The sequence below is a fragment of the Polypterus senegalus genome, chromosome 18 (assembly GCF_016835505.1).
Source record: "Polypterus senegalus isolate Bchr_013 chromosome 18, ASM1683550v1, whole genome shotgun sequence".
Classification (NCBI taxonomy): Eukaryota; Metazoa; Chordata; class Cladistia; order Polypteriformes; family Polypteridae; genus Polypterus; species Polypterus senegalus.
In genome coordinates this window covers 68986557-69001773 of record NC_053171.1, presented here as the reverse complement: position 1 = coordinate 69001773, position 15217 = coordinate 68986557, and the positions used below count along the sequence as shown (strand labels likewise).

Below are 15217 nucleotides of genomic sequence, written 5' to 3'. Positions count from 1 at the left end.
TAATAATACTCCTGTGAGCCCTTGGCACTTATCCCTGACGATACCAACTTTCTGCCTCAACTGCAGTGCAGGGACTTCTTTTTATGCCAGACTTGGGAATTCATCCGGCATAACAACACTGCATCAAGAAAGCTCTTCCAAGTCAGGAGGAACAGCTTCCTCCAGCGGCACAGAAGGACCCCAAACAGGGCTTCCTATTGGAACTACAACTCCCATGCAGCTCTGTGGGTGTACAAATGGAAGCTGTGCTAAAAGGATGCTGCCACCATGTGTATTGGATGAACACATGACAGTCTCCTATTGTTCATGCATTTTATTGGATGCCAGGCTAACTATGCCTTGCATCACAACTCTAATAGAGCTTTGAGGGCTGTCAAGTGCAGTTTAATAACTAGATCTCTGCTCACTATAAGTAGCCTAGTGGTGTTGTTTCAGTTTTTAGGTTCATTTTGTGTAATACTTTATGGATAAGTACAGTAATCTTTTTTATTGTTTGGCTATTCAGAAAACACAGATTAATTTGAGGCTAGTTATTCTTTGCTTCTCTTTACAGCCTGTGAAAAGGAAGTCAAACTAGTGTGCCAAAACTCCTCAAATGAACATCTTCAGCCTTTCAAGGAAAAAATGGAGAACTTTATTCTTAGTGGTAAGTTGGATTAGCTGTGAATCTTTAATACTGTGCTTGAGTCTCCTGCAGATGTCCTATTAGATGAATGCCAGTAAAAATGCTCCTTTTTATTTTATGAATGTGTTTCACAATAACAGGTGAGACTGTTAAGAAGGAAATATATTTCCAATCTAATACGGTGTGGTTTATTGGTTCCACCGTTATTGGAGTGTTAGTCCCACACTCAAAATGTATTACAATACTTTATACAGTATATCACCAGCCACACATACTGCATTGTGTAAAGATCACACAAAATGCTACAAAACTGATAGTTACATAAAAAATTTGGAAGAACGGGAACCCCAGCCTTGTAAGTGGGAACTTTTTAGCAATGGACAGAACTAAAGTACAGTTTAACCTCATTTCACTTTTCATTTCAGAGTGTCTACTTAAACTCTACATTGAAATTATTAATTTTTAAAGAGCTACCTTGCTTCAAAGGATAGGAGATATCCTAAAGCTTTGCCTGTAGTGAAGTTACATTAACATAAACAAATAGTGATATTCATGAAACGTCTGCCCTTTGTGGCCTCAAACTAGTAATACTGCAGAAATGTGATGCTATTGCCACCTAGTGAATTCAATTAGAAGCCATAGAGTTACTGTCCTGTTAAGTGTTGATTGGGTAGTTTAATGCCTTCTGAGAAAAAGACATATTTCTAATATCAAGAAGACCAAATAACTAATACAAGCATACACAGAGTTTTAACTGTCTTACCACAGTCTGAGATAAACCTACACTGTCTTGATGTCACTGGTCACAACCTTCAGGTGTACTGCATAACAATGTGAATAGTGACATTACACAAAAAAGCCTCTAATCGCAGGTCCCATGAATACAAAATGACATCTCAATAAGATGTTAAATATTTTATGTTTTTTTTGTACCAAATAAACCTTCAATAAGAGTTTTAATATTCCAAAACAAACACAAAGAACATGAAACACAGTAAATACTAAATGGATAAATAAGAAATTAAGGTAAAAACAGAATCATAGCAAAGTACAAGGGGGAGATTTCCAAGTTGATTATTTTAAAGAAGCATAAGGGAGCAGGCAAAACTCAAAGGGAAAAAGCCAAGGACAAAAATATTGGAATTTAAAAAGTACTAAAACTCAAACTGAAACCTTCATCTAAAAATCTTTAGTCAGAAAGAAACAAAGCAGAAGTCAAAATCAACACTAGAATCTTAAAGAAGTTTGAAAATAAAGAATAACAAGTCTCTTGCAAAAAAATCCAAAAACATGGAGGCTCTTCATTTTCTGCCGTGTTCTGGGCAATCTTCAGCGTACACAACATGATCACGACCATGAAACACAAATGTCAAACATTGCCACTCATGTTGAAAACCCAAGGCATGATGACATCATCAACATGCGATAAAATAAACAATGGACATATAACTGTACAAATATTTGACAAAAACTTGCAGAAGGGAATCAACAGCTATCAGAAGTAAGTATTACAACATGATCCTGTCTACCTTGAGTCATAGCTATGAATTTGTCACTGACTAGTGGCCTGCAATGAACTGCTCAGTGTAGATTACAAACACAATGTTCCCTAAATATATAGCTTTATGTGTACTCCGGGTCTACCTTCAGGCAACCTCAGGACACTTTGCAACCAATTAAAAAATCGTATTTTAGCGTTTACTGGCTAGTGTACTGAAATAAGTGGCACTCTCCCATATGATCTGAACAGTGTTATTTTGAAAGGCCCCTGCTTTTTTCTGAGGTGTTCTTTCAGTCCATTTATTTCCTTGCCAGACTTTCTCACCACACCATACCTCCGCTAATCTGTCAACTATCTTATGTGGGTACTATAAGTAACTGGACGATTTGCAGTGTGTATTCATTGTGACTATGAGATCTCACAGTCTGAGACAGAATCATCTGTCTTCCATTTTTGGGCATTTCCGCTAGCTTGTCCCATGTGTTAATAATTTGTTCTTCTTAAATTCCTCTGGGTGAGTTTGCTGAATTTCCTTGCTCAATTTTGGTTTGTGCTCTGGTTTGGCTTCTCTCCTTTTTTGCATTATTGCTTTTGTCTTGTCTGCAATCCGATCATTTTTGTTCATCTTTTGACTTAGTAACAATGTAGTCATAACCACCTTATCTTCTCTATCTTCTTTATGAAGGTGAAAATCATTTAACCACTTTGTGAATGCACTCACAACAGAATGTTGTTGATTAGTGAATATGGAGGCATTATGTTTTCAAATAACCACATTTGCATTTTGAGTAAGTTACATGCCTGTTGCACACCTACTACATGATTTTGTTCAGCAGAATTGAAATTAAACTTTTAGTGAAGCATCAGCTTTCAGTTTACCAGTCCACATCCTTACCTTTTGTCACAAATTCTCCATAGTAACTGAGGGATTGTGGGTTCAAAAGGCTGAATTGAGATTTTGCTATGGATTGCTGTGCTCACTCTCTATAAATGGGGTAGAAATGCAGCAATGGCCAAGGACCTCAGTGAAGAATTGTTGCCTCTCCAGATGTAGTGGAGACAGTTGAGTTGGTTTCATTATACACTATAGTGAGGGTGTCTTCTGGTTGATTTCTAAAAAAACATATCAGGCAAAGCCCAGAGTAAAATGTCACAGAGGCAGACTAAGGATACAGTCATATCTCCCAGCTGGCCTGAAAGCACCTATTAATTCCCCCAAATTACATGGAAACTTGCTTGATATACCCATCTCAGTATGTTGACACTCAACGTGATATAACTTGCTTTAGGATATAATTTCCATTGAAGCACATTTATAGTGCAATATATGTGCCTTGCACCCATTGCTTGCTGAGAAATAAATTTAAATACAACCCCAATTCCAATGAAGTTGGGACGTTGTGTAAAACATAAATAAAAACAGAATACAATGATTTGCAAATCCTTTTCAACCTATATTCAATTGAATACACTACAAAGACAAGATATCGAATGTTCAAACTGATAAACTTTATTGTTGTTTTGCAAATCTTCACTCATTTTGAATTTGATGCCTGCAACACGTTCCAAAAAAGCTGGGACAGGGGCATGTTTACCACTGTGTTATATCACCTTTCCTTTTAACAACACTCAATAAGCGTTTGGGAAACTGAGGACACTAATTGTTGAAGCTGTGTAGGTGGAATTCTTTCCCATTCTTGCTTGATGTACAGCTTCAGTTGCTCAACAGTCCGAGGTCTCCGTTGTCATATTTTGCGCTTCATAATGCGCCACACATTTTCAATGGGAGACAGGTCTGGACTGCAGGCAGGCCAGTCTAGTACCCGCACTCTTTTACTACGAAGCCACGCTGTTGTAACACATGCAGAATGTGGCTTCACATTGTCCTGCTGAAATAAGCAGGGACGTCCCTGAAAAAGACATCGCTTGGATGGCAGCATATGTTGCTCCAAAACCTGTATGTACCTTTCAGCATTAATGGTGCCTTCACAGATGTGCAAGTTACCCATGCCATGGGCACTAACACACCCCCATACCATCACAGATGCTGGCTTTTGAACTTTGCGTTGATTACAATCCGGATGGTCCTTTTCCTTTTGGCCCGGAGGACACAATGTCCATGATTTCCAAAAACAATTTGAAATGTGGACTCATCAGACCACAGCACACTTTTCCACTTTGCGTCAGTCCATCTCAGATGAGCTCGGGCCCAGAGAAGCCGGCTGCGTTTCTGGGTGTTGTTGATATATGGCTTTCGCTTTGCATGGTAGAGTTTTAACTTGCACTTGTAGATGTAGCGACAAACTGTGTTAACTAACAATGGTTTTCTGAAGTATTCCTGAGCCCACGTGGTAATATCTTTTACAGAATGATGTTGGTTTTATAATGCAGTGCCGCCTGAGGTATCGAAGGTCATGGGCATCCAGTGTTGGTATTCGACCTTACCGCTTATGTGCAGAGATTTCTCTAGATTCTCTGAATCTTTTGATGACATTATGGGCAGTAGATGATGAAATCCCTAGACTCCTTGCAATTGTATGTTGAGAAATGTTCTTCTTAAACTGCTGGACTATTAGCCCATGCAGTTGTTCACAAAGTGGTGAACCTCACCCCATCCTTGCTTGTGAACGACTGAGCCTTTTGGGGATGCTCCTTTTATACCCAATCATGACAAACACCTATTTCCAATTAACCTGTTCACCTGTGGAATGTTCAAAACAGGTGGTTTTTTGAACATTCCTCAACTTTCCCAGTCTTTTGCTGCCCCTGTCCCAGCTTTTTTGGAACGTGTTGCAGGCATCAAATTCAAAATGAGTGAAGATTTCCAAAACAACAATAAAGTTTATCAGTTTGAACATTAGATATTTTGTCTTCGTAGTGTATTCAATTGAATATCCAGTAGGTTGAAAAGGATTTGCAGATCATTTTATTGTTTTTATTTACGTTTTACACAAGTCCCAACCTCATTGGAATTGGGGTTGTATTTAAATTTATTTCTCAGCAAGCAATGGGTGCAAGGCACATATACAGTATATAGACACTGTTTTTATATATTAAGCTAGCAGTATTACCTGGCGCCCAGACCTGAAGTGCTATGTAACTAACTGAGTACCTTTCTGTGTATGATATGATACTTTTTAACTAGGAGCTAATATTGTTATTTCACTGGAGCTCCTTATTCTTGAATATGCTACATACAACTGCCCAGGAGTAAAAAATTCATGCCATACATTATTTCTTGCTTTTCCTAGTGACTGACCTAGGCTTTTGTTGATGGTCATTGGAAGATTATAGTTTATCAGTTTGAACATTAGATATTTTGTCTTCGTAGTGTATTCAATTGAATATCCAGTAGGTTGAAAAGGATTTGCAGATCATTTTATTGTTTTTATTTACGTTTTACACAAGTCCCAACCTCATTGGAATTGGGGTTGTATTTAAATTTATTTCTCAGCAAGCAATGGGTGCAAGGCACATATACAGTATATAGACACTGTTTTTATATATTAAGCTAGCAGTATTACCTGGCGCCCAGACCTGAAGTGCTATGTAACTAACTGAGTACCTTTCTGTGTATGATATGATACTTTTTAACTAGGAGCTAATATTGTTATTTTACTGGAGCTCCTTATTCTTGAATATGCTACATACAACTGCCCAGGAGTAAAAAATTCATGCCATACATTATTTCTTGCTTTTCCTAGTGACTGACCTAGGCTTTTGTTGATGGTCATTGGAAGATTATAGTTTCTTCAAAATAGCCACCCTTTGCTCTGATTACTGCTTTGCACACTCTTGGCATTCTCTTGATGAGCTTCAACAGGTCACCTGAGTAATCAGAGCAAAGGGTGGCTATTTTGAAGAAACTAGAATATAAAACATGTTTTCAGTTATTTCACCTTTTTTTGTTAAGTACATAACTCCACATGTGTTCATTCATAGTTTTGATACCTTCAGTGAGAATCTACCAATGTAAATGCTCATGAAAATAAAGAAAACACATTGAATGAGGAGGTGTGTCCAAACTTTTGACCTGTGCTGTATATTAAAATGTACCAAGCAGTTATATAAGAATAATGTATTTTTTTTTCTTTTTAACAATATTTTCATCTTGATTTTACTCCTACTTTTCTAGCTGTTCTAATTGTTTAATTAATCCATTATTTACTAATTAGTGGGTCTGATGCTTAACACTAGAATTACCAGAGCCTAAAAAAAAACTCGTAATTCCGTCCCACCTTAAATCGCTTCTTAAATCCCTTCACACCTCTCCGCCAGCGTCCTTTGTCTTCTAAATGTGCTGATAAAGAGAAGCTAGGAGCAGCCGGCTATTCCATCCCCCCACCAATTTAGAATGTGCACGAACTTCTCCAAGCCCATGCCTTGATTGAGTATCTGGGAGTGAAGTAGAGTTTTAGAGTGGAAATAATAGATCGTTATTTGGAACACACGCATTTCATGTCTGTTCCGTTTCTACAGTAATCAACACAATGTGTCAACACATTGTTAAAACAGAAACGTTTTTTTATATTCTAGTATTAGATGACAAAATGTAGGCATAAACTATATAATGTATGAAGCCTGAAGTCCAAATAGCAAAGAAACATTTTCATAAAAGGTTCAAATATAACACAACAATTGCGCTTTTATTCAAAAATATAACTGCAAAAACAAAAAGCCGCCTTAACATGCGACATTGACAGCAGGTTATTATAACTTCTTCCGTGGTGTAATAGAATCAGCTCTCGCCTTGGAATAAAAAGGTCGTGAGTTTGATTCTGCACTACTCCGTTTTGAGAAGTAAACTGCTCTTAGTCTTACTATTTTAGGATAAAAGTATACATTTGATTTCAGTCTGTAACAGCCGGTGCAATTTATGATCCTTGTAAAGGTTAGCTTTTTTTTAATTCACTTTTCATTCGCACAGTCGCGTTCAGAATCAATCCATACAACCCCATCTGACACGGCTGTTTTCACTAAAGACGCGCTATAGCTCTGCAGTGTACCACGATGCATACTAACGGACATGCAGAGGAGAGAATGGTAAAGAGCAGTAACTTCGGCGCTATATGTAATCATCAGACACTCCCCATCTGCCCGTTGTTTTGTTATACTTTTCAATACTTTTTATACTGCTCAAACGGGCATGCTCAAAAAATACACGTGTAATGCCACGAAAAGTGCACGCAGACACTTCATTTCGCAAACAAAACAAGTGCACTTTTATTCAAGACTACCTGTATAACCTGTAAAAGGCGCTATATAGCGCCCGACCCGGCACAGACCACGCAGAGGCAACGTGTACACAACGCACAGCCCAAACACAGTCCAAAGCACCAAACAAAACACACACCACAATTCTCCTTCACCTTTTCTTCCACCACTCCTCTGCAAGATTAGTCCTCCTCCTCCCAACCCTGGCTCTCCGAGTGGTGGTGGCTGGGCCCTTTTATAGCCCACCCGGAAGCGTTCCAGGTGATTAACCACCTGGTCCTAATTGAACTTCCGGGCGGGGCTGAAAGCTCGTCCAGCCGGGCTGTGGGAAGCAGGCAGCTCCCCCTAGCGGCCACGCCAGACCCCAATCAAGCTGTGGAGGACTCCATCTCCCATGGAGCCCTGCGGGCGGTTGGGGAGTCACCGTCGGCCAGGGAGGCTGCCACCAAGCGTCCCGGGGGAGGTATTGGACTGCCCATGGAACATAAGTAGCAGGGGCGTCCCTGCCGGGCATGGGACCCGGCTGTCCTTCACACGTCCCCTCCCTCAGATAAGGCTTGTGGGGCTCATTGGCCTGCCCCGCGAGGGCCGGTCCTCTCCAGGACAGGGAGTCGGCATCCTTGGCTCCACGGCTGCGCCTGTAAAACATAATGAAGAGGTCTGGGGTGCTGCCCCGACGTCCCTGCCACTCGGACGTCCTCCTTGGACAACCCCTCCAGACATGACCAGCGTGACCACAGGAATAACACAACTGACCCCCTCCAGCTCGACCCTTGCGGGAACAGAAGCAGGCAGGAAACTCCTGCCCCTTCGCCCACTCCGGGGAGGGCTTGTGAGGTGTTTGCCCCTCCGCAGTGTAGCCCTCCTGTACTGTCACACTGTCGGGCTTACGCTGCACCTTGTCAGGAGTCCCCGAGCTCTTTGTCCGGGTCCTCCTCTTCCTCTGGAGTGCACTGACGGTCTGGGTCCCCTTATGGGAAGAAGGGAGACCCTGTGCTGCCTGCACCCCTTTAGACGACCGCGAGACCGGTGCAGGCAGAGGGGACGGAGTTGTTTGGCAGCCGACATCCACCAGCTGCCTCTCTGCACGTTCCTCCGCCACAGTATCGGTCCCCACGGCGGCGTCTTGTGTAGTGGGCAGGGCGGCCTGGCAAGCGGAACTGATCATAACCGCAGCCGTTGCGCTCCGCCCCCTTTCCTCTACGGCCCAGGTTTCACTCACCTGCACTGCTCTGTCCTGCTGGTAGGAGGCTGGCCTTTCGCCGGCACAAAGCCATTCAGACAGGGCTCCGCACGGGCTGTCGAGCTTCTTCTCAAGCGCCTCCTTCGTCTCCTGCAGGACCTAAAACACTTTCAATAAGGACTGTAGGGCCAGGACAACGGATTGTACCTCCCCTACAGCCCAGGAAATGTTAATAGTTTCGGTCAGCGGTGGACTTGGGTTTTCCTCGTCCCCTCCCGCCGACCGCAAGCCATCAAGACCCTGCGGAACCTCCGCAGGTCCGTTTGGGAGTCCGAGAGGCTCGGGGAGAAGGCCCGTCACCCCCGCCTGCGAACTTTCCTCGGCGGGCGACTGACACACTCCCCCCTCCCCCTTACCTGTTTCGGAGAGGAGCTCCTGCTTCTCTAGCTGAGTCACCGCGTCGGGTAATTCCTCCGGGCTCTCCTCCTCTGGCTGGGTAATCGGGCCGAAGAGAAGACACAGCCCAGCCTCGCTCTCACCCGAGCTGGCTCCGCCGTCATGCCATGGACACCCGTCCCCCTGCCCGCATCGGGTGCTTCGCCCCTCGGCGTCTAGGAGGTAGGATGACCCACAGGCGGAAAAACATACCCGCGGCCCATCACCTACCTCCGGTTGCAACCCGTGCGGCGGACTAGCGTGGCGGCGTCTGCCAGTTGGCCTTTATGTCCGCCCGGCCTTCTTTTTCCCCATGGTGCGGTGCCTCTAGGAGGAGTCCTTAGGCGGCCTCAGTTGTGCTGTGTTGTGCTGCGCTGGCTGGCTTGCTTGCAGCTGCGAGCGCATTCTCCCAGCGCTGTGCTGCGCGTGTCCGCCGCAAGTCGCGGGCGTGCCTCGTGCTTCGGCCTCGGTGGCGTGCTCTCGTCGGGAGCGTGCCCTGCTGAAGTCCAAAGGGCGCTCTCAGCGCTGTACTCACAATAGAGCACACTCTCTGCCTCAGGAGCGCGCTTGGCGCTGCGGTGCTGTGTGGGCTCCTGCGCTGAGCTACACGTGCCCCCAGGTGTTGTGCCGGGCCGTTACACACAATTTTTATGCAGGTCCCAGTCCAAATGGATGGGCCGGAATCCTGCCGACTACGCCAGATGTAAAAGGCGCTATATAGCGCCCGACCCGGCACAGACCACGCAGAGGCAACGTGTACAAAACACACAGGCTTTTATTTTTCTTCAGCTGTGTGACACGTCTTCCCCGTGCCACACAGCCCAAACACAGTCCAAAGCACCAAACAAAACACACACCACAATTCTCCTTCACCTTTTCTTCCACCACTCCTCTGCAAGCTTAGTCCTCCTCCTCCCAACCCTGGCTCTCCGAGTGGTGGTGGCTGGGCCCTTTTATAGCCCACCCGGAAGCGTTCCAGATGATTAACCACCTGGTCCTAATTGAACTTCAGGCGGGGCTGAAAGCTCGTCCAGCCGGCCTGTGGGAAGCAGGCAGCTCCCCCTAGCGGCCACGCCAGACCCCAACCAAGCTGTGGAGGACTCCATCTCCCATGGAGCCCTGCGGGCGGTTGGGGAGTCACCGTCGGCCAGGGAGGCTGCCACCAAGCGTCCCGGGGGAGGTATTGGACTGCCCATGGCGGCTCCCCCGGAACATAAGTAGCAGGGGCGTCCCTGCCAGGCATGGGACCCGGCTGTCCTTCACAAACCGAAGAAAAAAGAAAGCAAGTTACAGTAGGTGATTGATACGACAGCTTGCATGGTGCAATGCTAAGAAGTGCTGATTTTCATTCCGTGCTATATAAAATCATCACATTCAAATATTAACAGTTCCCACATACCCAAGGACCGTCCTTCCTACATTTACGACACGTGTACTTGTTGCAGTGTACACACCTCTCTGTGCTATGGTTCCTATTACACTGAATGAGCACCTGACACTGTACTTTCTTCCCTGGGGGAAGGTCCCGCATCAAAGAATTTCCAGTTCCTGCATAAATTCACACCCGATCTGACACTGTTCGTTTTCAAATAATATTGGATTAGTGCGATGATATTTTCACATGTATTGTCTCTTTCAGGTGTGTAATAGAAACCACAGCATAGAGAGAAGTGTGTACATTGCTTCTTACAGGAAAAGGCGATGGGAAAAGTGCACTTGAATAAAAGTGCACTTTTGTTATACTTTTACACCAACATATGTTCCTGTGTTTGAATGACACGGGCAGATGGGGAGTGTCTGATTATTGCATATAGCGCCGAAGTTACTGCTCTTTACCATTCTTTCCTCTGCATGTCCTGGAGTACAAAAGAAACAGCATACAGCAACATGCGGGGACTGGCAGGAACCCTCAATAAAACTGAATAAAAAGAAAATCAAGTGACGGTGAGATACGAAGAAGGCAGCTTCGCCAGCGTTTGTGTGTCAGAACCTGATTGGGGGGGGTGGGGGAGGGTACGTTAGTATGCATCGTGGTACACTGCAGAGCTATAGCGCGTCTTTAGTGAAAACAGCCCTGTCAGATGGGGTTGTATGGATTGATTCTGAACGCGACTGCGCGAATGAAAAGTGAATTAAAAAAAAAAGCTAACCTTTACAAGGATCATAAATTGCACCGGCTGTTACAGACTGAAATCAAATGTATGCTTTTATTCTAAAATAGTAAGACTAAGAGCAGTTTACTTCTCAGAACGGAGTAGTGCAGAATCAAACTTGCGACCTATTTATTCCAAGGCGAGAGCTGATTCTATTACACCATGGAAGAAGTTATAATAACCTACTGTCAATGTCGCATGTTAAGGCGGGTTTTTGTTTTTGCAGTTATATTTTTGAATAAAATCGCAATTGTTGTGTTATATTTGAACCTTTTATGAAAATGTTTCTTTGCTATTTGGACTTTAGGCTTCATACATTATATAGTTTGTGCCTACATTTTGTCATCTACTACTAGAATATAAAAAAAGTTTCTGTTTTAACAATGTGTTGACAGTCTTGATTACTGTAGAAACGGAACAGACATGAAATGCGTGTGTTCCAAATAACGATCTATTATTTCCATTCTAAAACTCCACTTCACTCCCAGATACCCAATCAAGGTATGGGCTTGGAGAAGTTTGTGCACGTTCTAAATTGGTGGGGGGATGGAATAGCCGCCTGCTCCAAACTTCTCTTTATCAGCATATTTAGAAGACAAAGGACGCTGGCGGAGAGGTGTGAAGGGATTTAAGAAGCAATTTAAGGTGGGATGGAATTACGAGTTTTTTCGTAGGCTCTGGTAATTCTAGTGTTAAGTAGTTGCAGCCTTTGATTATTCAGTGTTATTTGCCAGGATGTCTGTTCTGCTAATTTTTAATTGTCATTAATAAGATACAACGAAGGGGCAAAACTGCACAGAGAAAGGGCAAAATATAATGAAATCAACAAAATCGTAGTCCAACTTTTGGAAGACACCCAAGTCCTCAGCCATATTGCATATATTTTACCACCAAGGGCCGTTCCTGTCCCACTCTATTCATTGAAGTATATGTACTGTATATAAGCACAATCAATAATCCACTGGGGACAACTCCCATTGAATTTGTATATATTTTATACCTGCATAGAAAGGAGTAAGAAGAGGAAAATAAAATAAGGAGCACGCCATGTTGCCAAGGTGGCAACTTTTCTAACCATTTCTATTTTTCACTCTGCAGAACTTTTTTCCTTCCCCCATGCTTCTGGCAGTAGCCTTCATTTGCATAAAGTGGCAGTCCCATTCATTTCTCTGCACAATTCCTTCCCTCGCTTTGCAGCAGTCAGCAGATAAAAGGACACAGTCCCTAAAAATAGCCCATTTGTAGAGCATTATTACCAGCAAGTATAGACATATTGAAAAACACATTAAGACTAACCTTCTTTTTTCTGTAATGTTACCGAATTTCAATCAGATTCATCAAGGGGTTTTTGTGATTTCAGGGTATTTCATTTTTCTGTGGAGGGGAAGAAATTTTTACCCCTAAATATTGATATATCAAAGTGTCCTTTCTTAGCAGATGCATACTGGCCCAGGAGTACCTACCATCCTGCCAAAATTCAGCATTTTAACTGAATGGAAAATGGATTTTTGTTGATGAGTGAGTGAGTCAGTCAGCCAAAGCCAGTCACCTTTGCATTATATGTGTAGATTAAGATTTTTCGGGCTCCTGATGTTAATCATGTGTAAGGCAGCTGGCGCAAACAGATGAGCAAGACACTACGCAGACTAGATGCCACTCACATGCAAACCACTCTGCCTGAACCACAACAATATAATGTTATAGGAGGGTGACTTATATAGCATTCATGCTGTGTGGAGTACAAATTATGAATGGTATTACTTAAGCCTTATAACATGCTTGTGAAGCCACATCTGGAATAGTATGTGTAGTTTTGGTCTCAGTAATACCAAAAGGATATAAAAGTGCTCAGCTTCCAAACTGATTTTGGGACCTCAGGATATGAGCAATGACGGAAATACCAAAGGACTTGAATCTTGTAGTCCTCAATAAATGGAAAATGTAAACTTGTGAAGGGAAAAAGTAAGCAGAATAGCTGTTACTTTAAAGTGAGTTATTCAACAAGAATGAGAGGCATAGATGGTTAGTAAACAGGTCTTACACAAACAGCAGAACATTTTTCTTCATACACAGCAGTAATTACCTCATCTATCTTAGGAAAAATCAAATGTAGCTTATTCTGATCATATCATGTGAGTAAGAATTGATGAACAGTGTTGAGATCACTAGCACCATAAGCCCCTCTTGCATACCAGAGAAGACCGTGTCTGTGCTTTAATCATACACTTCAGACAGGTCAGCCACCACCTATCCATCTATTATTCAAGATAACTTTTTTCACTGAGAAACTTGAGCTTATTTTTGAGATAGTGCATAAATGGTAGGCCACCAGCAGTGGTGAGTACTTGTTTAAACTGAGCTAGTTTTGCATTGCAATTTAACTTACATGTACAATAATCCCTCGCTATATCGCGCTTCGACTTTCGCGGCTTCACTCTATCGCGGATTTTAAATGTAAGCATATCTAAATATATATCACAGATTTTTCGCTGGTTCACGCTTTCTGGACAATGGGTCTTTAATTTAGGTTACATGCTTCCTCAGTTTGATTGCCCAGTTGATTTCATACAAGGGATGCTATTGGCGGTTGGCTTAGAAGCTACCCAATCAGAGCATGTATTGCATATTAACTAAAACTCCTCAATGCTATAAGATATGCTTCCCGCGCGGTGCTTGTTTGCTTCTCTATCTTTCTCGCTCTCTGCCTGACGGAGGGGGTGTGAGCAGAGGGGCTGTTTGCACAGAGGACACGGACGCTCCTCTACAAAATGCCGCTTTATCGCGGTACTTTTGTATACTTAAGAGCATGTATTGATTTTTTGATTGTTTGCTTTTCTTAGCGAGCGCTCTCTCTGACATTCTCTGCTCCTGATGGCGCTCCTTTATGACGACGCTCCTTTGAAGATAAGATATGTTTGCTTTCTTTTAATTGTGAGAAAGAACTGTCATCTCTGTCTTGTAATGGAGCACAGTTTAAACGTTTGACTAAAGGGTGTTATTTCATGTCTAGAGGGCTCTAATAATGTTAACAGGGTGGGAGAGTTTATAAGGGCTTAAAATATATAAAAATAACCATACAAACATATGGTTTCTACTTCGCGGATTTTCACCTATCGCGGGGGGTCTGGAACGCAACCCCCGCGATCGAGGAGGGATTACTGTACTTGCAATTACTGATTTTTGCTGCAGCATTCCTCTCATTCTGTAATCTTTGGACTTCTGAGACAGTGAGTACATCTGTCTGCACTCATTTTGTTTTATCCTAATTCTCTGGTACAATAAGTATTACAGCTTTGAAGCTTTCCTGTGTGTACTCTTTATATAAATTATTTAATGTTCATCCTTTCATCTGAACTAAGACATACAGATAATCCACACGTATATCAAAACAAGTCACTATGCACATGGTAAGCTGTACATACTTATGAGGGTGACTCAATGGAGCTCTGCGCTCCCATGAACCTAGGTGCAGTAAACAGCCCAGTCACATTGTTTGTGGAGTTTGCGTGCACATCTTATACAAGGTTCATTGACAGTGCTAAATTGGCCAACAAGTAATATTTATGGTTACAGGCATATGCATACCATTTGCTGGGCTGACAGATGTCCAGGGCTGGTTTTGCCAATCAGTGATGCTAAGACAATCTGTTTAATAAATATGTTATTTCTTACTTTTAAGTTCCCTACGGACTAGTGACAGTGTATAATTGGAACAACAGACAATAAATACACCATCATAAATTAAAAGAAGCATCAGATAATATATTGAAGATATTTACATGCAATTGTCATACATTATGAATGGCCGTTCAGTAGACCTATGACCTTTAGATGAAGTCTGAGTTTTTACTGGACCTAAAACTTGGCTATGCAGGATGACTGAAAGCCGATCTACTCTCTATAAGCCATCTCACTTAAGATGGTGGTGTTATCGGCAAATTTAATAATGAAATTGTAGACTGTGACTTATCACACTGTCATAGCAGGGGATTCACCCCATTACCCAGTGGTATGCCTGAATTGAGGAGCAGCGAAAGAAATGATATTCTGTCACGCATCTTCTACACATGTTGGGGTCTGCTAATCTGAAAGTCCAAAAATTAGCT

General features: G+C 42.8%; 1 protein-coding gene across 1 annotated transcript in view; it reads left to right on the top strand.

The window, feature by feature from the left end:
• LOC120518304 (formin-like) overlaps positions 1-15217 on the top strand; it is a 509433-nt gene that overhangs the window by 361442 nt on the left and 132774 nt on the right. Inside the window, exon 13 of the mRNA XM_039741029.1 lies at positions 554-646. Within this exon, the coding sequence (XP_039596963.1) occupies positions 554-646 (93 nt within the window). The remainder of the gene's footprint in view (positions 1-553; positions 647-15217) is intronic.